Below are 24,230 nucleotides of genomic sequence, written 5' to 3' on the forward strand. Positions count from 1 at the left end.
GCAACTTTTCAGAGGCTCATGGAGACAGTTCTGGGAGAACTAAGGAGAAAAATATGCTTTGTGTACATCGATGACATCATTGTGTACTCGCCTTCAATAACCCAGCATTTCCACGACCTCCAGACTGTCCTCCATAGACTAGAAACTGCTGGTCTCACCATAAACTTGAAGAAAAGTCAATTTTGTCTTCAAGAGCTCACTTTCCTAGGACATGTTGTAAGTGTCAAGGGCATTTCAGCAGACCCATGTAAGACTGAAGCCATTCATGCCTACCCTGTGCCTACGAACTTGAAGGAAGTTCAGCGGTTCCTCGGGTTAGCAGGGTGGTATCACCGTTTCGTTCCGAATTTTTCCAAGATTACTGAACCCCTCAACGCACTGAAAAAGAAGGGACATAGTTTTCAATGGTCAATTCCGTGTCAGCAAGCTTTTGACCAGCTTAAGTCTCACCTCACCTCACCTCCCATTCTGGGCCATCCCGATCTTCAGCGGCCATTCATTGTTTACACCGATGCCAGTGACATCGGCCTGGGTGCCATATTAGCACAACGTAGGGACGTAGGCAGAGAGGAGGTTATAGCCTATGCAAGCCGAACCTTAACTGGGGCCGAGCTCAATTATACTGCAACGGAGAAGGAATGTCTTGCAGTCATCTGGGCCCTGGAAAAGTGGCAACATTACTTGGAGCACAAGCTTTTTACAGTTGTTACCGATCATGCTGCGCTGCAATGGGTCATGAACTCCACGAAAACCACCAGCCGCCTCATTCGTTGGGTTCTGCGATTGCAGAAATTCGATTTTGTTATTGAGTACCGAAAAGGGAAGCTAAATGTAGCTCCGGATGCTCTATCCAGGTCTTCGGTTTCCCCAGGATGTAACTTGTACACCAGCGGAAAAGACCCAGCACTGCCTGTATCAGATGTTGTCCTGTGGGACGAACAGCACAAAGACCCCGAAGTTACAAAATTATTGCAAGCAGTTGCAGATAATTGTGCGAGTCTGATTGACCAGTACGAAATAATTGAGGACAAATTGTATCACAAAACATACCTGACAAATAACCAACTACATTACAGAATCTACATCCCCAGCAGTCTCAGATCCACCCTTCTCCAGTACTATCACTCCACTCCCATCTGTGGCCATGGAGGAATCTACAAGACCTATAAGCGACTTCAGGAAGTAGCATTTTGGCCAGGAATGTGGTCAGCGGTGAAACAGCATGTGAGGACCTGTGTAAAGTGTCAAACTCTGAAAAGTGATAACCGGAAGCCTGCTGGAAAACTACAGCAAATCACAACAAGCCGCCCAAACCAAATGCTGGGAGTCGACCTCATGGGTCCGTTGCCACGTAGCCCAAATCAAAATGAATACCTGCTGGTCTTTGTTGATTATTATTCTCGATGGGTTGAGTTGTTCCCCATTCGGAGTGCCACAGCGAAGAATGTTGCCTCCATCTTCAGAAAAGACATCCTGACACGGTGGGGCGTACCAGACTTCGTTCTCTCAGACAGAGGCGCTCAGTTTGTTTCATCTGTTTTCAGAGAGTTATGTGAGAACTGGAGTGTTACTCCCAAATTAACTACAGCCTATCACCCCCAAACCAACATGACAGAAAGAGTTAATCGAAATCTCAAGAGCATGATGGCGGCCTATGTGGACGACAACCATCAGAGGTGGGACCAGTTCTTACCAGAATTCAGATTCGCCCTTAATTCAGCCGTTCAAGAGACCACTGGCTTAACCCCAGCAGAACTCCAGCTGGGTAGGAAACTCCAAAGTCCAATGGACAAAATACTCTCTGGGCCTAATCTAACCCCAGACGCTGCCTCGTATGATGTAGTTCATCATCTTCATCATCTGCAAACTCAAGCCAAAGAAAACAGCAAGAGAGCCAAAATGAGACAACTGAGGAACTATAACAAAAATAGGAGAGATGTAACATTCAAAAGCAAGGATCGAGTATGGTTGCGTAACTTTCCACAGTCTAATGCACAGCGTAAATTTAGCGCAAAACTAGCCCAAAAATGGAAAGGTCCTTACCGCATTATCAAGCAGCTGGGTCCATGAACTATCAAATAGCCCTTGAAGACACTGGAGAAGATGTACGTACAGCTCACGTTTGCAACATAAAAATGTGTTATCCAACGGCTGAGGAATTGGAGATACAAGAAAAGAAAAAACTCCTGGATATATTTCAAGAATCCTCTGATGACGAAGATTTTCTAGGATTTTAATCTGCGTTTTCTCTCTTCTGAACAACCATAGGTTGTTTTCTTCTAGGGGGGGAGAGTGTGGCAAACAAGAGAATCTGTCCCACAACATTGGTTACTTTCACTTTCATTTTAGCGTGATTTTGGGTGGAGTGTGTCAATTAACGACGGAAGGAAGTTGTATTTAAAGGGAGTGTGTCGTACCTGAATCAGAAGCGTCATCCGTTTGTTTGCACATGAGGGTTGCCCGTATGAGTGATGGTTTACGGTGGAAAGACGGCTGCGTGTCAATCAGCTGTTTCACGTGTAACTTATGTCTGGTGCGTGACTGAAGCATTGCATTTCCAGACCAACTGTCGTGAGCTGTCCTGAAGACAAGGCAAAAAACGCTTATCCACCTATCTGGTGTCTGTTGACCCGCGATACTCATTGGTGCCTTCTATACCTGCAAACGTGGTCAGTACCTCTGCGCCGCCATTACACACACTGCAACACACGCACGCACGCACCCACTCGCATAGCTTTCGTATTCGCACATTCTGTGTGCTTAGTGTTTTGTTTATAATTGTTGTTGCCCGTTAAAATTATTGTTGCTGTTGATTTAATGTTGGTGATTTACTTAATGAGATGTTTATCCAATGTTTTCTTTGTTCTCTCTTTTCTTTTCTTATGGACATTTTTTGTGAATGAATGTGGACACGAATCTGCAAACGTGGATTAGCGTGACGCGGTCTGTTTCCGGCACGGGGTTCGGATCTTGAAGACCAGAGACCGCTAGTGTGAACATGTGAACTGCATTTTTTTATGTTTATTTTTTTTTTTTGCCCTTTTCGTTTTTCCTGTATGATTGTGATTCGGAACATATGGAAGAATAAATATCCCTTGTGAAATTACCTTTTTTCTGGGATTATTATTATAATTTGTTGTGTAACAGGTGGTTACCTTTTCTGCTATCCTGGGTTAAGTTAATTTGTGACAGGTTTAATCCTGTCTGGCGCCCGAAGGTTTTTTCTTTAAAATAATTATTTAAGTTAGGGCGGCGACCACCGTTACAAACCGATACAGCTAAATACTTTACATTATGCCGACAACAAACCACGTGAAACATTTTAAATCTATACATAAATGTCAATATAGATAAATATGAATACAGTCTGACACTGGAAGCATTACATATTGCTGTTTTTTTTTTTTTTTTTCAATAAATGTCGTTATTAGACAATTAAACTATATTTAGATTCCTATGGACATATAATGTTGCTGTAGTTGTTTGCCTGTAGAAGTTCAAGAAGATGGCTGTCATTAGCGTTTGTTTTTGTATTGTTGTTTTATCCATTTCATATTATGAGCAGTTTTCAAGACCTTTAGCAAATATCCTGAAGACACTATAGCTGTGTCCCAAAGTGAAGGCTGCGTCCTTCGAAGGACGTATTTGAAGGCCGATTGGCCGTATTTGAAGGCCGATTGCGTCACAGCGGCGCGACGAAGGACGTCCCAATTCAAAGGCTGCATCTTTGGAAGGTCGCATTTGAAGGCCGATTGCGTCACCGCGGCGCGATGAAGGCTGTCCCAATTCAGTTTTGCATCCTTCGAAGGCCGTATTCGAAGGATGGTTGCGTCATCACGCCGCGACGAAGGCTACCCTGATTCAAAAGCGACGCCAAATGCACCCTTCGTTTCCCCGTGAAAGAAAGGATACATAAATGGACCCTTAGCGGACTATCCTACCCTATTCTACCCCATAAGTCATTGCGCGCCGTTGACGACAGCATTTATTTATTTATTTATTTTTAAAGGCGGCCAAGACTAGAGATCGGTGGTGGACAGCAAATTCACATTTAAATGTAAGTATTATGTTTTCATTTACTCAAATAGCTAGCGAAACCAGAGTTAAAGTTTCTTATAAACTTCATCTTAACTCCTTCCTCACCATTGCGTGGCTTCATTTGTCAGGTAGTTTGAGGCAAAACTTGTGGTAATAACGTTATTAGTTTAAATGTATCATATTTTGCAGCGCGATCGCGTTTGAATGTATCATATTTTGGATCGCGATCGCGTTTGAAAAGCAAACGGCTTCATGGTTTTACTATTATCTCATTTCATATCATCATAACAAATGGAAACATTTGAAGTAACATGATAATCAATATATTTTTATTGGCCCAGATGCCACTGAGGACTTCAACATTCACATGAGTCTCTGTACATGAACATGGTAAAGTGAAAATCAAACACCTTGGAAATGAAAGGTATGTACAATGTTTTTAGGAATGGCACAAAGGTATAAGTGCTTTTTTGGCATTTGTTGTGTATCTTTGGACTATGTTGTGTTGTAAATAAATCCAAACAATTTAAAAGCCATTCTTTTTTAAATCTCCTAATTTACAGTATTGTGCAAGGTTGCTCAGAATGACAGGGCCTGATAGCTCCTAATAGGGCCGTTAGGGGAGGGTCTTTGTCTTTCTCAGGTGTGAAAAGCTTACATATTAATGACCTCCGCATAAAGCTTTTTCACACAAAACACGTCGTAAAAATTTTAAATCAATATATTGTCTTATCTGAATGAGCAGTCAGGGTGATTTTCACATAGTTTTAGAGCAAATATTCTAGGCTACGTGATACAATTTTCAAAAGTCTTGTGAAGAAATAATCAGTATGGGTTTCATGACCTTATTTCAGTGACAATTTTTTTTTGTATTTTCACAAACCACGCATAAATGTCATTATCTCAAAACTACAAACTTTTACATACATGCTGCTGATATATTATTGTAGCAGAGTTTGTGCTGAATACAGTGTAATTAGACTTTAGCCATGAAAATGTCACAAGTAACAGAAATAACCAGAAATGTCAGAGCATGTCAGAACACCTCCAGGGCCAGAAAACAGCTCACACTGTTAAAAAAAAACTGTGAAATTTACGGTAAAAAACCGGCAGCTGTGGTTGCCAGTATTTTACCGTAAAAAATAAGGTAGCAACCTTTTATGTTTTACGGGATTTAAATTTACGGGCAAAAAAACACAATGTAAAAAAAACCCTGTGAAATTTACGGTAAAAAACGCCAGCTTGGTTGCCAGTATTTTACCGTAAAAAATATGGTAGCAACCTTACTTTAAAAAAAAAAAAAAAAACTTCAGCAGGATTTAAATGTGTGGTGAAAAAAAACATCAGCTGTGGTTCCCAGTACTTAACCATAAAAAATACAGTAGAAACCTTTTAGTTTTCACGGGACAACTGTTATATTACATAAACCGATAAATGTTATCATTAAAGTTCACTAAAGTATTAAAGTCTGCTTTATATCTTTGTAATATACTGATAACCATCATAATAACACAAGTGGTAAAAAAGAAAAAAACACAATGATTTAAGTATACCATTAGTTTTCCACAAACTGAGGCACATGTTAATATTAAGAAGGTGCACAGTGTCATACACACAAACATTATAAACCCCAAATGTATAAAACTGATAACAAAAACCAAGAAGAAACATAATTATTTAAATGAAAGTGTCACACAGGGAATTCTGGGAATGTCCATTTAGAGAAACAACAGGAACAGAAAAAAGAGACGAGCAGAAACACAAGAACTACAACTGACTTCAGACACAGCCTTAGATGAAATCAACTGAAGATAAAAAAACATTAAATCTGTGAAGATCTCAGCAGAGGAGGATTAAACAACTCCACAAACAGCATTACCAGCTTCACTTATTACTAATCAGACTGACTTTATTTCTGTCAGACGTCTACAGGTCTGTTTGAGAATTAACAGAGGTTTAGATGTTGATGATTTATTGTTTCATTTGAAGTCACCATGATGGAGATCAGTGACTGCTTTAGTTGGGCTCTTGACCCTTGACTTTCTGACATTAGTTTTTCTCTGCCTGCTGTAACTCTGTGTTTATAAGACATGTTGATTATGGCTAGGAAATCAGAGAGAAAATGAATCATGTGATGGCGGTTGTGTATCAGTGATGGCAATCACCATGTTTGATTCACTGAGCTCTTATCTTTGATTATATGTGTAATTAATTTTACATTATTGATTGTAGTAGCCCTATGATTCTACAGCATGTGATCCATCATTGCTGTGATAATCAGAAGAATTTTTAAAACATTGTGTACAATAACGGTTTGAACTGCTGAATCTTTCAGACACACACAGACATCAAGAATCAGCATATGAATCTCAACAATGGTGATGATAAAAGTGCAGTGCACTTGATGGAGCCTCCAATCAAAACTCATCAGTATCTCCCAGCATGCATTGCAGCAGGAATACATTATGCTGAATTGCCTTAGTATTTTCTTTTATTATTATATCTGCTTTTATTTTTTTATGTTGTTTTTGGTGCAGCTTTTTAGTAGCTTGTTTTGTGATGTTCAGAGTTTTATCTGATTATTGTGTTGATTGTCACCGTTGTTGAGATTCATACGCTGAATCTTGATGTCTGTGTTGGTTTAAATCGAGCAGTAGTTCAAAACCTTTTTTCTACACTATGTATTTTTAAAGTTCTTCAGATTATCTGTTGCTCGCTGCTGGCTTACAGAGATATTATACTCAATAATATGAAATATTTATTTTTTATATTATAATTAATATTATCACTTTGCTCATAAAGTGAGAGATAAGACTCTTTATGAGATCAGTGAATCAGGCCACAATATGACGATTATCTCATCATTAACCTGCCATCATCACCTGGTCACATTTTCTCTCTGATTTTCATGCCATAACGTTTGTGTTATATAACCACACAATTAAGGCAGTCAGAGTAAATCTAAAGTTAAAAAGTCAAGGGTCAAGAGCCCAACTAAAGCAAACAGTCATCTCCATAATGGTAACTTCAAACTTTATTATTTTCAATAAAACATCAACGTCTGAACCTCTGGTAATTCTCAATAATTAGATTACAGGAAACCACAGCTGGCAGGTTTTTATTTTTTATATAAAAGTTCAGTTCAATGTTCAATGCCATAAAACCTAAAATATTACTACCGTATTTTTTACGGTAAAGCACTTGCAAGCTGCTAGTTTTTTACCGTAAACTTTAGTTCAGTGCCGTAAAAGCAAAAAAAAATTCTACCGTATTTTTTACGGTAAAGTACTGGCAACCACAGCTGCCAGTTTTTTTCCGTAATATTTAGATCACTGCCGTAAAACCTAAAATATTACTACCGTATTTTTTACGGTAAATCGCTTTCAACCAGCTGCCAGTTTTTTACCGTAAACTTTAGTTCAATGCCGTAAAACATAAATATTTATACCGTATTTTTTACGGTAAAGTACTGGCAACCAGCTGGCAGTTTTTCACCGTAATTTTTAGTTCGATGATGTAAAACTTTGTAAAATTAGTAAACATTTGCTACCGTATTTTTTACGGTAAGGTACAGTAAATGCAACGGTAAGTTTTTTTTTTACAGTGTACTTCCAAAATCCGTACATTTAACCCTCTGGGGACCAAAAACGCGCCCGCGCGTTTTGCTCGTTTTTTTTTTTAGCAATGAAAAATAAACACAAAATGCTCTGTTAATTTTGATCTTTAATTTTCGTGTTATACATCAATCGATCCTGTTCAGTTTCTATTTTTTTTCTGTATACTCACAATAAAAATAAAGTGTTTTGCTTTTTGACAAATAAAGAAACTTTAACATGATGCGATTTCTGCCTTCTCTCTGTCAGTAAACTCCCATTTGAAACGCGTTCGAAAATGATCTATAACTCCGCGAAAATTCAGTCAAACAGGCAAACAGACCCACGGGCATAAAGCTTGAGATCGCAGCTTTTAAATGAAGTCATTTATATAAAAAACAAATATTATCAGCTTCTGTAATCTGTATAAAAAGAGAGCGATTCCAGTCGAGCTCATTACGAGCTCATTGACTTTAATTCGTTCACGCCTACTCACGGAGCGCGCTATTCACAAGATAATGTGCTAAGCCATCTATGCAAAACAGGTAAACGCCCCCAAGCAAATGCATTAAACGCTTCAAGTTTCATCATTCAGTCACCTGCGCGTTGGGAAGATGACACGGTACACCGGTGCGGAAGCCCTTCAGTTCGTCCTGGATACTAGCGACGAAGAGTCCAGATTTTCATCAGAAGAGGAGCGCGACTACTCTGATGACGACCGTTTGTATTTTGAAGAGCAAATTGATCCAGCCGTGGATAGAATTTCGGATGAGTAAGTATTTATTCTTACTTGCATTAGTTGACAAGCTATTCAAAACATGAGCTTACATATTATACTGGGTGGACTTGCCATCCAGAGTATTGACATTTGATATCTACCTATATTCAACACGATCTAATGAAAGTGCATATCTATACCATGAATTTAATATATCGTACCATTTCAACGTCAAAAATGTTTTGTTTTGTTTTTTTTGTGTACATATGCTACACCCCTTGGTTAGGAAATTTGTATTTGTATGTGTAGCCTAAATGATATGTTTAGATCATTATGTATGAAAGATAGAATTTAGAAATTATTTTAGAAAGGAGGCCTAGTAGGTGTTTAGATTATATTTTGACTATATAAATGCTGCCTCATTATCATTAACGATGCATGCTCGCAAATATCAGTTGTAAATGTGTGTAAATGTGCTGAAATGTGTAAATATACCCAGTTAATGAAGTGCACAAATGTGTTAGGCTAATGTTTGCGGTGTGCCTCTCCGGTAATGGCCCATTGACACGCATATAGGCTTATTGCACGCGTCTAAAATTATTTACATCAGTTATTCATTATAGACTAATGCTACTATAGTTATATTTATGTAATAATATTCTTCAACTTTTTTAAAAGGAATGTAGCTTCATCACTACCTCCGCCTGCAACTCGGAGTGCGCTTAGCAACACAGTCAGAAATCAGAAAGAGTAAGTACATATTTACCTACTATTTTACAGATGTTAGTTACATTTTGTTTATATACTTAGTGATGATACAAATGTAGCCTATATGTGCCTGTGTGGCTTTGCAACAAATGTGTTGTTATATGCACAATATAACAATTATTGATTGGTAATGTTAATATAAAAGAGCTTATATTGTGTTGCTTTATCAGCATTGCTAAATGTCCATCAGTTATGCATGTACTGGAATAGTACTCTGTAAAATATATGATAAAAATAGTTTTCAACTTTAAACAAAATTACAATAAAACAGATTGAAAAACAAAACATTTGAGTCTCCTCATTCTTTGTTCAGGCTGCCTCACTTGATGGCCCATTAGCACTTGGGGGAGTGTCTATGTCACACCCCTGGTCTGAATCTCATTAATAATGATGACCCATTACCACTCCCACGCATAAACCTCTTCTGACAAAAAAACTGTTTTACAATGTTTAAATCAATGTAGTGTTTTATGTGAACAATTAGGCAGGATGATTTTCACATAATTTTGAAGCTAGAACTCAAAGGGACAACATCAATTAATCAAAAGTCTTGTGGACACATATTTAATATGTGTTTTGTGTTCTTAAATCAGCAACTTTCATTTTATTTTTTTCCAATAACCACGCATAAACATTATTCTCTTAAAAATACAAACATCTACATACACGTTGCTCGCATATTATGGTAGCCCTGTTTGTGCTATATAGAGTGAATTTACACCTTTGCCATTAACATGTTTATAAATAACTGAAAAAAGCACAAATATCAAGGCATGTCAGAACATCTCAAGGACCCCAAAAACAGCTTGGTCCCCAGAGGGTTAACAGTATATCAATGTAAAATTACATGAAATGTCCTGTGAGAGCTATTACAGTTTTTCACTGTATATAGTAAGGGTACATACCGTTAAGGAATTGACAGTTTTTTTCCGTTGCTTTTTTACAGTTTTTTACTGTTAAAATTACGAACATTTTTTTACAGTGCAGACCTCAGAGGGTTAACAACCTGTTTGTAATATTTGCACCAGTCTATCTCACTTGTGTATTATAAGAAATATCACTCACCCTATAAAGCCCAAAACAATAAGAAAAGCAATAGATAAGGCAATGGGGTTTTACTTTTATGTGTTTTTGTAGTGCTGTCATGCAAGCTATGTGGTTTTAACCAAATTTGAGTACACAGAAATATGATTTCTTAAGTATTTTGTATGCATGTCTTGATGTGTCATATTTTTCAGTGTTAACAATGCACTTAAGATTGCTCCTCTGTGTTAAGTACCCTTTTCTGCATTTTTAGAACAATTCAGGAAAAATGGGAAGGTAACTACCATACAGGAAATAAATAAATAAATAAATAAATAAGAAAATTAATACACACATCTTTGCTGAAATGTATTGTGCTGTTGTTGTTAACAAGCCATGGTTAGGATTAGGATTGCAAGTGTCCTAGGATTGCAAGTGCCCTTAGGATTGCAAGTGTCCTGGGACATGTGAGGGTGTGAGTGGGAAACCCACTGCTGAAACTTGGCCCTGGTTTGTCCTTATGGATGAGGTGTTGGGACAGAGGCATTGCACCAACCCCCCTGTCCTCATTGCCTCAATCCCTGAGGACACACCAGGGCCGAGTTCGGCAGTGGGTACCCACGGTGAGGAGGAGCCAGAGGCAGCAGCACCAGCACCAGCAGCAGCACCAGCAAGAGCAGCAGCAGCACCAGCAATAGCAGCACGAAGGTGGCGAGACAGGACGAGTTTTTGGACTTGATCAGAGAAGACATGCAACTAGAGAGGGAGGCAGAGGCGAGGAGAGCACAGGAGAGAAGGGGAGAGGATGGACAGGCTGTTTTCTCTTCTTGAGAGAATGATTAAAAAATACATATATTTTCTACATATTCTTGTTAAACTTTTTTCCACAATTTTTCACAATGTGTAAATAAAAGAGAATGAATTGTTCTGGACATTGTTTATTTTTGTATTTTTGTTAATTTCTACATAAAACAAATTCTTCTATACCTTTTTTTTCAAATAAAATTGGTAAATAAAAATCATTTGTTCTATAGGCTACATTAAAGTACTTTTTCCAACTATTTACAACATACGTTAAACATATCAAAATCAACAAACATTTAAATGTACAGTACATAAAATAAGAAAAAAATGATGTAGACTCATATTCAGCTGAGCAGGGAGACCCTGGTGGAGCCGCTGGACTGGGATGGGCTCCACGATAGAGACCCTGGTGGAGCCGCTGGACCAGGATGGGCTACCCCTGGTAATGCCTCCTGCTGGTGGGACATCATCTGGGATGCTCTCCAGACTGTTTAAGCTTTCAATCACTCTCAATGAGCCGCAGCGCGGCGGCGTATTACACTGCAATAGAAAGAATAAACTTTGCAAAGTCTGTGATTGTTGCGTTGAACTATTTTCGTTTTGTACCGTTTTAATTGGTTAGCTTGGCTGCAATTTCTTTGGCAATACAAATTTAAAATGTTGCAAGAATAAGATTCTGTGTTTCTTATTTTGCATCGCAAAGGGAATAAACTCTAAACTTGCGCAACCCTGTTTTAAATAAATTTTTATTATCTTATGCTGTTTTGTTAACGTCTTATGGTGTTGCAAAGCCTCATTAATGTAGCCTCATATTTTTCTACTGCAATGTTTTATGTTGAAAATGTTATCATTATTAAATTTATTCAATTTGATTTCAGTAATTTCCGTATTGTGATTATTAATTCGTTAAATGTTTCATTTGAATTGATCATCTGCTACCAGCTTTCAATCGCTCTCAATGAGCCGCGGCGGCAGATTACGCAATAGAGAATAAACTGACACTTTGCAAAGTCTGTGATTGTAGCGCCTCTTAGCGGTAAGAGGCTGCAAATACACACCCGCAAAGTATTATTCTGGTTGAGGACCAACTGTACTGCAAATAAACAAAACAATAATACATTTTACATTTACACTTTATTAATGAAGTCTAGCACAATACAACAGCAACTAGGTGAATCATAACTTATAAGTCACTATTTCTTAACATATTAATTTGTACAGAACAAATAATATATCTCTGTTTCATTAAAGGAGAACTCCGGTCAATTTTAACATTGAGCTAATTTTTTTGTAAATTTGGAGTGCTGTCAGGACAGAGAACAACTACAAAAATCGGTGTTGCCTACACTGTGTTATCCTCTTTTTAAAATTTGCACCATGTTGACTTCAATGGGGCAAGTTTTAAACCTGCTTTTAGCCTCTTAACATCCTTGATGTGTCATTACAAGTGCACAGAAAATGTGAGTGATTCCTTCGGAGTGAACGCGGGTGAATCTGACTGCAGTAGATGTGAAAGATATGAATAAAAGTAATGTTAATTCAGCCAGCGCACATACCTGTATTTACATCCTGTTTTCGGTCGAAGACCACAGTAGTCGATTGTCGAGTTCTCCACTGTTGCTTAGTTACCTATGATCACGCGCGTGAACTTGACAATCGGAGTTCTCCTTTAATACATACAGTAAGCAGCACTTAGATAACGTGCATAAGCATTCCACAATGACGTTCATCATTTGCTAACGACACGGCATGACTCATTTCTCTCGAATAGATTTATGACTCAAATACTCAAATATTTCTAGATATTCACAAATATATTCAATCTTAAGCAAGTAAGGAATAAATTAAACTCACTTTTCTCAAATGGACGCACACAGTTGTTGCTAATCAACAAATACTGCAATGCCACTTCTGGAACAGTGTTCCCGTGGAGAGCACAGCTGTTTTTTATCATGCACATTTCTCTTGCGCAATCACTTCCAGTGCCTGTGCCAATGGCCGCTAGATGGCGCTTTTGCGCTACCTTTGTTACAATGATGTTGGTTCAACATCATGCTTGCACTCTCAGAAAACTATAACAGCCTGAAATCAACTGGAAATAAAAGAAGAGTATAAATCTCTCAAGATCTCGGCAGAATTTATTTTGAGAATTAACAGGTTTAGATGTTGTTTTCATTGAAAATATTGGTCAACATTATGGTGATCAGTGTTTCATTAAGTTGGCCAGTTTGACTCTTGACATTTATGTGAGTTTATGTCTTTGTAACAGCGTTTACTAAAACATAATTTATTCCAAAGAAAGCCATGAAATAAAGATAGTCAGGAGATATAGTTTTCAGCATCATAAAGTAGAATAATTGACTAATTCTAACCCTGACCAAAAGTGGTTATTTGTTATTAATAGATTATATTCACTAACAATTAGAGGTGGGCATAGATTAAGTTTTTTTATCTAGATTAATCTAGATTAATTTTGAAATTAATCTAGATTAATCTAGATTAAAATGGCTCATTTGAATTCTGCCGAAGGCATTCAAAATATGTGTGCTACCCAAATAATGACTATAAAAGTAAGTCTTTGAGAACGGGTTTCTCAAGCCAGGTGGCGCATTAGACCAGGGGCTCATCTCCTGTTTCCAAAATGCATCACAAACTGCTTGAGAAAGCTGTTCTACTCATAGACTGTAAAAGGTTACTACTGTAATGTTACTGTCCGTAGGCAACATTAGGTAGGCCTATGTTATTAGCAACTGCTATAGGCTATCAATTAGGGATGGGCGATACTGCCTAAAATCTATATTGTGATATACATTGCAGCCTCTTGCGATAATGATATATATTATAATAAAACCATTTCAGAACAGGTTACACAGACCCTGCTAAACAACTGCTAAATGTATTTTTTTTTTTTTTTTTAAGGGTGTATGTAGTTTTGAGAACATATATTGTGCAAAACTGTAAGTATACAACATAATTTTGCAGATAAATAAAATTTAAGTACACTAGCTGCAGGGACTTAAGTAGGTCTAATGTGTATTATGGCTTGGAGCTTATGAAACCCCAAATTTAAAATTAGAATATTGTCTAACTGATGTATTTTCAGTTAAAAAGAAACACAACAATGATTCTTAAAATCGGGCGCAGACAGAGATTATGTGCTACACCACTAAGATATATTGGGAATAATACGCGCGCGCTGGTATTCAGTGATATGTTTCGTTTTGAATTTGAGGTGGTAGAACAGATTAGTCGTGTGTTAACTTACCGAACTGTTACCCCACACACTCTGTCTATATAGTTTGCTGCTGCTCCTGCTCGTCGGACGGCTTAAATCCAAACCAAGTCCAAATAATGGATGTTGCACCGATCTTTTTCACCAGCTTTCACTTTCAGCCGTTGCAGCCGGGTGTACCTCGCGGCCGCGGGTAGATTGCGTCATCATAGCTTGTGTAGTATGGAGCAGCTCCCAACCCAACAGATTGAGAATAGATTAACGGCGATATTTTTTTATCGCCCGATAAGAGTCTTTTTTTTAAATACAACAATGTATTTAAAAATCAAAATGCAGAATGTCTGATCTGTGGCAAGAAAGTATTGTTAGTAGTGGTGGGCCGTTATCGGCGTTAACGTGCTGCGTTAACGCCGATAACGGCCCACCACTACAAATTACAATTACAATTACAAACATTACAAACATTACAAACATTACAAACGTTTAATAAAGCTCCCGGAAGTCTGGAAGCCTCACTATTGTCTACTTTTTTTAGACATTTCAATGTATTTTGAAGTCACATACTTTTACAGGTCTTCAAGTGCCTTATATGTAGTGCCTTATTGCGTTGTTTTTGCCTCTTCACGATGACTAACTTAATTTAGTCCTAATTTGTAAGTCGCTTTGAACAAAAGTGTCTGCTAAATGACTAAATGTCTAAAAATATCTAGTAGTTTATCTCTCTTTGTTATATAACATTGGAATGAAAATCTATTTTTATTCTTTATTAAAACAAAAGCCTGTTCTTTTGTGTAAGCCTGTGTTTGCATATTATGTGTTTGCATGATAAAATAAATATATTGTAAATTTTGTATAAATCATGTATCTCGAGACTAATTTATACTCTTAATATTTACTATTATGGCAATTGTATTGGAATTTTTGCATTGGAAAATGCTTTAACCAAACATGAAAAAATGTCTTTGGTCATAAAAAGGTTCCCAACCCCTGCACTACAGAATATCTTTTGCAAATTTATTATGACAAATGTGTTTTGTAAACACACAGTTACAGCAGCAAGTGAAAAACAAATGTAAAAAAAAGTCAAGGATCAAGAACGCAATCAAAGCAAACACTGATCATCATAATGGTAACCTCAAACAAAAACGATTACACATCAACACCTAAAGCTCTGTTTATTCTTAATAAAAAGTTTTGTATGAAAGAATTAGAGTCATACTGGTTTGTAATAAGTGAAGATGTTGAGATCTTGAGATCTGGTAGTGTTTATTGGTCTGTTGGGATTTAAAGGGTTTCTGTTGTCTAAGTTTTGTGAGGTCACTGTTGTGCTTATTTCTTCTTTCTTTCAGTGCTTGTTCACAACAGGTGTTTGAATGATTAAAAGAATGTTCCAGGAACATCATACTTTAAATAACATTCCAGTAACATTAAGGAAACGGGACATTTTTATGTTCTTGGTATGTTACAAATCAGCATTCCATGTTGAGTTAATACAAGTTAAGCTGAAAGAACTTTTGAGGAACATCATACTAACCTTGAAAAAAAAAAAGCATTAACATCAAGAAAACTGGGCATTGTAATGTTGCCATAACCAAAACTGAAATGTTTGGAAAAAGTTCTAATTACAAAAAAATGTTAGCTGGGTGTCTGGTGTTGTTCTGCAGTAGATGTGTTTTTCATGTCTGTATTCAGTGTGTAAAGCTGGTTTGTCAGCATCAGCTCATGCAGTTCAAGTAAAATCAGGCTCCTCCTCTAACAGGTTAAAGAGGAACAGGTAACCCACTGCTGGGAGAAGCATTTCGCCACAAACAACCAAAGGTAAAAGTAAAAGCTCAATGCTACACCTGCTCTGGGTTTTCTGGCTAAATCTTTGATATATTTTATTTAAAGAGTGTTTTAATATTTTATTCTGTATTTGCTTTCTAAGAACCATTACTGAACAGTGTGATCTGTCTGGAGTCACATTCAGCAAACATGGCAGATGGATCTTCCTCACTTCCAGGTATAAAACATCTTCTGCGACTGTGAATGACGGGATTCTGTATTTGGAAAAAAGAAAAAAAAATGTTTTTAATATTTGACGTGTTTTTGTAACTGATAAGCCAAACAACTCATGTCAAACCCTATTATTAGACCCTGTTTTTTAAATTTAAAAATAATTAAATCTATATCAGATCTGTGGGTTTAAAGTGTAAATACCATTTTAAATTCCTCTCTCTTTATCAGATCGGAGGATTGTGCTGTTGGGTAAAACTGGATCAGGAAGGAGTTCAACAGGAAACACCATCATCGGCGACTTTGTGTTTAATCAAGGTTGTTCTGCTAAGTCTATGACTAGACGCTGTGAAAGACGTGTGACTGCAGTGGAGGAGGATAAAATCATCTCAGTGATCGACACTCCAGGACTTTATGATACGTCAGTGAGTGAAGAAGAACTGAAGAAAGAGATTCTGAAGTGCTTCTACATGTCTGCTCCTGGTCCTCATGTGTTTCTGCTGGTCATCAGACTGGGTGTGAAATTCACAGAAGAAGAGAAGAAAACAGTGACATGGATCCAGGAAAACTTTGGAGAAGAAGCTTCTCATCACTCCATCATTCTGTTTACTCACACTGATCTTCTAAAGAGCCTTTCATTAGATGAATATATCAGTGAAAGTGATGATCTCAAGGCTCTTGTTGATGAGTGCGGTGGCAGATTTCACTCATTCAACAATGAAGACATGAGTAATCGCTCTCAGGTCACAGAACTGCTGAAGAAGATTGATGAAATGGTGAGGATCAATGGAGGACAGCACTACACTAGTGACATATTTAAAGAGGCCCAGAGAAGGACTGATCAAGAGGCTTTAAAACAAATACTGAGAAACTGTGGGCAAACAGCACTAAAATTAATAGGAGGAGGGATAGGAGGAGGGATAGGAGGAGTGGTAGGAGGAGGGGTAGGAGGAGGGGTAGGAGGATGGGTAGGAGGAGGGTTAGGAGAAGAAGGGTTAGGATTAGTGATAGGAGGAGTGATAGGAGGAGTGGTAGGAGGAGTGGTAGGAGGAAAAGTAGGAACAGAAGCAGCAGCTGCGGGAGTAGAAGCCGTAGCAAAAGCAGCAGCAGCAGCAGAAGCAGCACTAGCAACAGGAGCAGGAGCAGCAGCAGTAGCAGGAGAAGCAACATTAGGAAAGGAAAATAAGGAAACAAAAGGAAAATAAGGGCCATAGGTAATCTGATTTGTTATGTTTGTGGCATTATGCAGCTACTTTGTTTCTGTTGTTGTTTTTGCTGTCTACTCCTCCTTTAGGATTGGTCCTGGACTTAATCCGAAGCTATTTGTGGCTGGACCAGAGAAGAGGCCTGGACTATAAATTTCCCGGAATTCCTCTTACTTTTCCCCTGTTTATTGGGTTAGATAAGGAGATGGGTACGTTTATTGTATGTTTGTTTCTTTTATTTTTGATTCATAGGGAAGTTATTTTTTTGTGGGAAAGTTGGTTTCTGTTTGTTTATTGTTTTCGCATTAACTCATCCCTGAAGATTTTGCTTCTAATCTTTTCTTTGTTTGTTTGATTCTTTCTTTTTAAGATATTGTTTTGTAAAAGTTAAAGTATACTACTCTGAAAACAAACTAGAGAGCAAGAAAAAAAAAAAATGGCTAAGAAGTATTGTTTTGTTGTTTATGTTACACCCAGACCTAGACCATGGACCGAAACAGATTGAACAACAAAGGCCAAATCTTCATATACTAATTTCTAATTCGGTTCTCTAAAAGATTTAATGAGAATTGGATTTAGTTTTTGGAGATTGCCATGTTCAGTATATAATTTACTGTATGTATATTGATTATTTAATCTCTTGTATTGTGATTGTAAAAACCTGAAAATATATCTCTCATTTTCTTCCTAAATAAAAGTGCATAGAAAAAATTATTTCTATATAAACACATTCAATACAACAGTTCTTTCTGGTTCTCGAATCTGATTGGCTGAGAGCCTTTTCCAGCCATGCAATATTCACCCAGTAACAGCACTCTAACCATTGCAAAGTTGGGGAGATTTAATATTCAACAATATTACTGATCTGCCTGCATTGACACCATTATATGAGAACTGAACTGAGCTGGACGATGACATCATGGTTTTCTCCAGAGTGGCTATATATATGTGACCCTGGACAACAAAACCAGGTACATTTTATGAAATTGAGATTTATACATAATCTGAAAGCTGAATAAATAAGCTTCCCATTGATGTATGGTTTATTAGGATAGGACAATATTTGAGCGAGATGCAACTATTTGAAAACCTGGACATTTTAAAGTTGCCTTTAAATTTGGTAAAATGTGAATTTGGGAAAGCTACTGTCACCTATTTAGGTAAAATAGTAGGAAATGGACATGTCCGCCCCATTGAAGCTAAGATTGAGTCCACTTGTGCTTTTCCAGTGCCTACAAATTGCAAATAATTGCGTAAAGGTTTCTGGGAATGGCAGGGTATTATCGTGGGTTTTGCCCAAACTTTGCATCTATTGTAGCACCCTTGACCGCTCTTATAAGTATCTTTTAACTGGACCACTGTTTCCCAACAGGCATTTGATGGAGCCAAATCACTGTTGGCTAGTGCTCCTGTGCTTGTTGCACCAGATTTTTCTCAACCTTTTTGTTTAGCTGTCGATGCCAGCGACACACTGGAGCCGGAGCTGTTCTCCTACAGAAAAGTCAGGATGGAGTAGAACATCCAGTCTGTTATTTTTCAAAAAATAATTCAATGTCCATCAGCGAGTTTACTCTGTTGTGGAAAAAGAGGTGCTTGCTCTTGTTTTGGCCATCCAACACTTTGAAGTCTATCTGGGATCGTCTGCAAGTCCAATTGTGGTTTATACCGACCATAATCCTTTGGCGTTTTTACACCGAATGAAGGATCGGAGGATAATGCAGTGGAGTCTCTTCTTACAACCATTTCCCCTTGACATTAAACCCATCCGGGGCAGTGAAAATGTCATTGCTGATTCCCTATACCAAGCATGAGAATGTATATTTTGTTATCTCCCCTTTTTCCCTTTTTTCTTCTCTTTCTATCCTGTTTCCTAGGGCCCAGGAAGCAGGAAGCAGGAACCAGGAACCAAGTGAAGTGCATTCCTTAGATGAATACATTTTGTGGGGGAGGTGTTACACCTGCCTGTTTACCTCCTGCTGGCTCTGCTACACAGTGCAGATGTTAGTTGGGCAACAGGTGCCTTTAATCCCTAATTAACTCACCATAGGTGTTAGTATAAAGACCTGTGACTTGGAGTAAGAGCTTTTGTCTCCCATTTCTTTTTCTTTTGTATATATATATTTTTTCCTCCTAAATCTTTTCTTTCCCATATTTATTTTTAGTGCCAGAGATTGTTATTTAGTAATAATTAGTGTGGTATATGAGTACATGAATATGCGTTCCATAAATGTTTAATAAATTATGTTATTTGTTTTGTATGTAAGTAGCAATTAGAGGGTGCAGAAAGTGTTGTAAATGCCTTGTATACACGTACAGATCATTTGTAACAGGTAAGTAACAGTGTTCAACACAATGATGTGTAAACGCATTAATAAATCATTTACAACACTTTCTGCATCCCCTAATCTAAAGTGTAAACTATTCATCACTTGTAAATGTGTTACACATCATTCGTAGATTACCACTTCAAGAATCAATAAGGCATAAGATCTACGAATGATGTGTAACACATTTACAAGTGATGAATAGTTTACACTTTAGATTAGGGGATGCAGAAAGTGTTGTAAATGATTTATTAATGCGTTTACACATCTATAATGGGTGTTGAACACTGTAGTGTAGTGTGTAGTGTGTACTGCAGTGTAAGTGCTGACTGGTGAAGGTATAGACAGCTGTCTTCTCTGACACACATGGAGTCTTTCACCACTGTGCACCTGATGTGAGTAAAACATACAAAAAAGTTACAATTTATTAAACATTTATGAAACGCATAGTCATGTTTTGTAAATGATTAGTTAATCATTAACTAATCAAATGTAAATGACTTATATCTAAATCTACAAAACATACCTAAAATAACGAACACATCACTTATTAATCATTTATTAATGCATAGTCATGTTTCATAAATGATTAGTTAATCATTTACTAATCACTTGTAAATGACTTGTAACTGAACGTTATTATAAAATGTTACCATAGATTCTTGAAGTTTGCCTTGCAAATGTTTTACAGTACAAGCCACACCTTTGTTTTCTGGTGAAACATCATTCCCTTTCATTTCAGCTCTAATACTGCACTGTAAAACCCAACAAGTTAAACGGTCCCACTTAATAATAAGTGGCCATAATACCTGTGAACTTACATGGTAACTACATGTGTACATAGTATTTAACTACAGTGTACATTTTGTATTTAACTGCAGTATTTAAGACTGTGTGTGGAAGTGGAACAACTTGTGTAAATACATATTGTTGTTACAAAATATAGTTATACGATTCCTGTTACACATGTGTACTTACTGAAGTGAATAAAGTGTTGTTACCAATGTCCTGTTACACATTTGTAGATTTTCATTTTTGGGTGAACTACCCCATTAAGGACAAGCGGCAGCACGTTTACTATTAGGCTGCTGTCACTTTAAGACTGACATGCATCTAATATACACGCATATGACAAACACACAATTTTCTCTCAAACGATTGCTTTCACTTTAGACATACCGTAAAACTAATAGCCGGGCTTTTATTTTCCCAAATCGCCGAACTGCACCGGCTTGTATTTGAGACAGGCGTCTATATAGCCCCTTTCACACAGAGATTCCGGAAAATACACGGATAAAGTGACCCGGGATTTGACCCGGGTTCATTTGATTTTGGTTCATTCACACTGCCAGTGATTTTCCGGAATCAGAGAGCGCGTTCACACACAACCCGTGTATGTCCCGGAAAGACACGTGACATCGATGTGACTTGTAATGTCTCAGCAGCGTCTTTAGTTTGCTTATGAGCTGCGAAACCACGCTTGTGCATTTATTTCTTTGATTCGATCATAAAATTGCGCATTTCGTACCGTTTCACAGCTGGCGAACGATCCCGGCTTCAGCGTCATCACTACGACACGGCATTATTACGGCTTTTGTTCACACAGCGCGCGTTCCGGGACTGAACACGGCAATGTTACTAGGTCCCCAACCCGGCATCGATCCCGGCATTAAACCCGGGTCATGTTTGCGTTCACACAGAAGGCGTTCCGGCAATTTGCCGGCAATTTCCCGGGTTCAATGCGCTGTGTGAAAGGGGCTTATGAGACAGGCCTTTAATTTAGTGTTGAGATGAGCATGACAGCAGGAGGTTACCAAATCTGTGTTTGTGTTTAACAAATCAGTTAATCTAAGAATTAGCCTACTATATTTCTGTATGTCTAAAGGGAGTCGCACACCACATGAGAAGCGCAGCGCCACGTCTTTAACATTCGAACACATTATTCTCTATGAGTGTACATTGTCTCAAATCGTCATTAATGTATACTGACTTCACCCTGTGCTGCAATATAGGGGAGCGCGGGGCACAACCTAACGCGGGGCTAGTTGTAACACGCTTGTTTTAAATACTTCCGCACATGCTTGGATGAGGAAACTTTGTGTATTTACTTTGTTGCCATATCAACACTATATAGAAGAAAAAAAAAATCCGCCAAAATTTTTTTTTGGAAGATATCCATAGACATTTATTAAACCATAGCAAAAGTAAATTTCTTACTTAAGTTAATTTTTCATCTCTATTTTTTGTGTTTATTTAAAATAAGACAAATGTGATATTATTTTAATCTCCAAGATGTTATTTAACAGTTGAGATAGTTATTTAATGCTTCGCTAACTAGCAGAAGACACTAGCCGGGTTTAAACCCCAGTTGTGCAGGCGGGGGCATGTTGTAACTGTAACGGTCACCAGCTGGAGTGCCCTTGAGAGCCACCAGAGGGCACTCCACATAAGACTATCATATTCACTCACAGACTACATTTCCCATCCTGCATCTACCTGGACTGATTACTCCATACACCTGCACTGCATTACACACCTGCACCTCATGATCAAACACCCATTTAAGCCACACTCACACAACACTCGGGGCGAAGTCTTGTTTTACTGTTGTGAACTTTACTGAGCGTTTATTCCCGTGGACTGTCTGTTTGTTTTTGACCTTGCCTGTTTCTGGATTTCTCCCTGTCTGCTGCCTGCCTGCGTTACCACTGCCTTGATCTCTGTCTCTGATTGTTTGCTGCCTGCCTTGACCTTTTGCCTGGTATTACTACGATTTAGCCCTGTCTTCACTGCTGTATCTGCTGGTTCTGACCATTGCCTGTTTGATTACTCTGATCAATAAATCACACTGCATATGGATCTCTCTGACTCGGATGCTTCATAACAGTAACACTTCGTTACAATGTGCCCCTATTAGACATATGCTATTATATTCTATACTTTTATTAATTTTATTGAGAAAACGTGAGAAAAAGGTGAATAAAGACTGAGGGCCCTATTTTAACGATCTGAAACGCAAGTGTCAAAGCGCAAAGCGCAAGTAACTTTGTGGGCGGGTCTCGGCGCTGTTGCTATTTTCCCGGCGGGATAAATGACTCTTGCGCCCGGCGCAAATCTAAAAGGGGTTGGTCTGAAGTAGCTTCATTATTCATAGGTGTGGTTTGGGCGTAATGTGAAATAAACCAATCAGAGCATCATCTCACATTCCCTTTAAGAGCAGACACGCTTTTTCCTTGGCGTATTGCTATTATAACGGCGGATTTGCCAGGCGCGCGCCAGGAGCGGTTCACAGCCGAGGAGAGCAACGCTCTCGTCACGGCCGTAAAAGAGAGAGAAGTGACATTGGGGATGGAGAAACACACCCAAATTAGCTTCGGTTAAATAGACATATAATAATGTGGGTAAATGTGTAAGCTAGATGTATGCTTTTATAATAAATTGTCTATCTATCTATCTATCTATCGTTTGTAATAATTGTAATAAAACTGCTGCTTCTGTGTAGATTAGAGAATCAAAGTGTATGCGCGTTGTGCACGCTATACATTATGGTCAAGCATGAGCCCTTAAAATAGCATAATGAACAACGCGCAACGCGCCACTGACTTTAGACTAGGTTTTTTTCTGGCCAGTGGCGCAATTGTTTTATGGAACAGTAAAATAGCACCAGGGATTGTTTGCGCCGGAACACGCCTCCTTTTTCGCGCTGAACCGCCCAGGGAGCGCAAGTTCATTCCCTAGTTTAGCGGCGTGCTTCTGTGGAGGGAAAAGCGCGCTTTGCGCGGGTGCAAAATAGGAATGAAACATGCGTCGGTGTACAAAGTCAATTGCGCTGGGTGCAAGATAGGGCCCTGAGAGTCAATGTTCAAAAATTACTAATTATTTATTTGTTTTGAACTATGTTGTATAGTTGTGTTTTCCTGTGTTTGTAGTCAAAACTCAAAAATTAGTTTATATTTAATTATTAAAAATTGCCATTATTTTATATGAAAAAGTTTTTTAATTGTATTTTATTTAGAAAATATTTTAGTTTGTTTTGTATATTTTTTTATTAGATCAGATAACATTTTAAGCTGTCGTATGTCATGTTACAATGTGCCCCTCACATGTTACAATGTACCCCACCTATGGGGCATGTTGTCACATTTCACTTCCATTCTTTCGGGGTATATCAAGAAAAAAGTATATACTGTATTAATAAAACAAAAACACATAATTGTAGTAGACATGTGGGAAATTAATGTGGGAAAAAATTAATACTCTGAACCATAAGTAGATTTACACAAACTGAGAAAGTCAAAAAGCGTTACTTTGTGCCCCGCTCTCCCCTACTTTCAGTTTTACATTAATTAACAGAAATCAGCTGCTTGAATGAAAATTGCTGATGTTATCGGATTTTCAGGTGTTATTCTCAATTCATTCAGTTAACGGACGCTCTGAGGTAAAGTGATCAGACTGCAGACTAAGCAACGATTGTATTTAATTGTACAGTACAATCATAACATAGTACAGACATGATCTTAATTCCATAAT

At 37.9% G+C, this 24,230-nt stretch overlaps 2 protein-coding genes across 3 annotated transcripts in view; one reads left to right on the top strand and one right to left on the bottom strand.

The window, feature by feature from the left end:
* Positions 1-24,230, bottom strand: part of LOC311287301 (GTPase IMAP family member 8-like) — a 446,844-nt gene that overhangs the window by 57,320 nt on the left and 365,294 nt on the right. The gene's annotated exons all lie outside the window — the stretch shown is intronic.
* Positions 15,670-18,502, top strand: LOC311287589 (GTPase IMAP family member 4-like). 2 transcript variants are annotated; one of them, XM_084404510.1, is made up of 4 exons: positions 15,670-15,994; positions 16,104-16,178; positions 16,403-16,947; positions 17,466-18,502. In XM_084404510.1, the coding sequence occupies exons 2-4, from the start codon at positions 16,151-16,153 to the stop codon at positions 17,481-17,483; spliced, it is 591 nt and encodes a 196-aa protein (XP_084260636.1). In that variant the 5' UTR covers positions 15,670-15,994; positions 16,104-16,150; the 3' UTR covers positions 17,484-18,502. The 2 variants fall into 2 exon arrangements, with proteins under 2 accessions (XP_084260636.1, XP_084260635.1); XM_084404509.1 differs by lacking the exon at positions 15,670-15,994 and having other exon boundaries at positions 16,031-16,178; positions 16,403-18,502.

Source organism: Rutilus rutilus (genome assembly GCF_951802725.1).
Source record: "Rutilus rutilus genome assembly, chromosome: 1".
Lineage (NCBI taxonomy): Eukaryota > Metazoa > Chordata > Actinopteri > Cypriniformes > Leuciscidae > Rutilus > Rutilus rutilus.

Excerpts from the sequence above, each read along its gene's own strand:
- LOC311287589 (XM_084404509.1), top strand. The coding sequence starts at position 16,151 with ATGGCAGATGGATCTTCCTCACTTCCAG. Across the intron at positions 16,179-16,402 it reads TGGATCTTCCTCACTTCCAG|ATCGGAGGATTGTGCTGTTG; the intron begins GTATAAAACATC and ends TCTCTTTATCAG.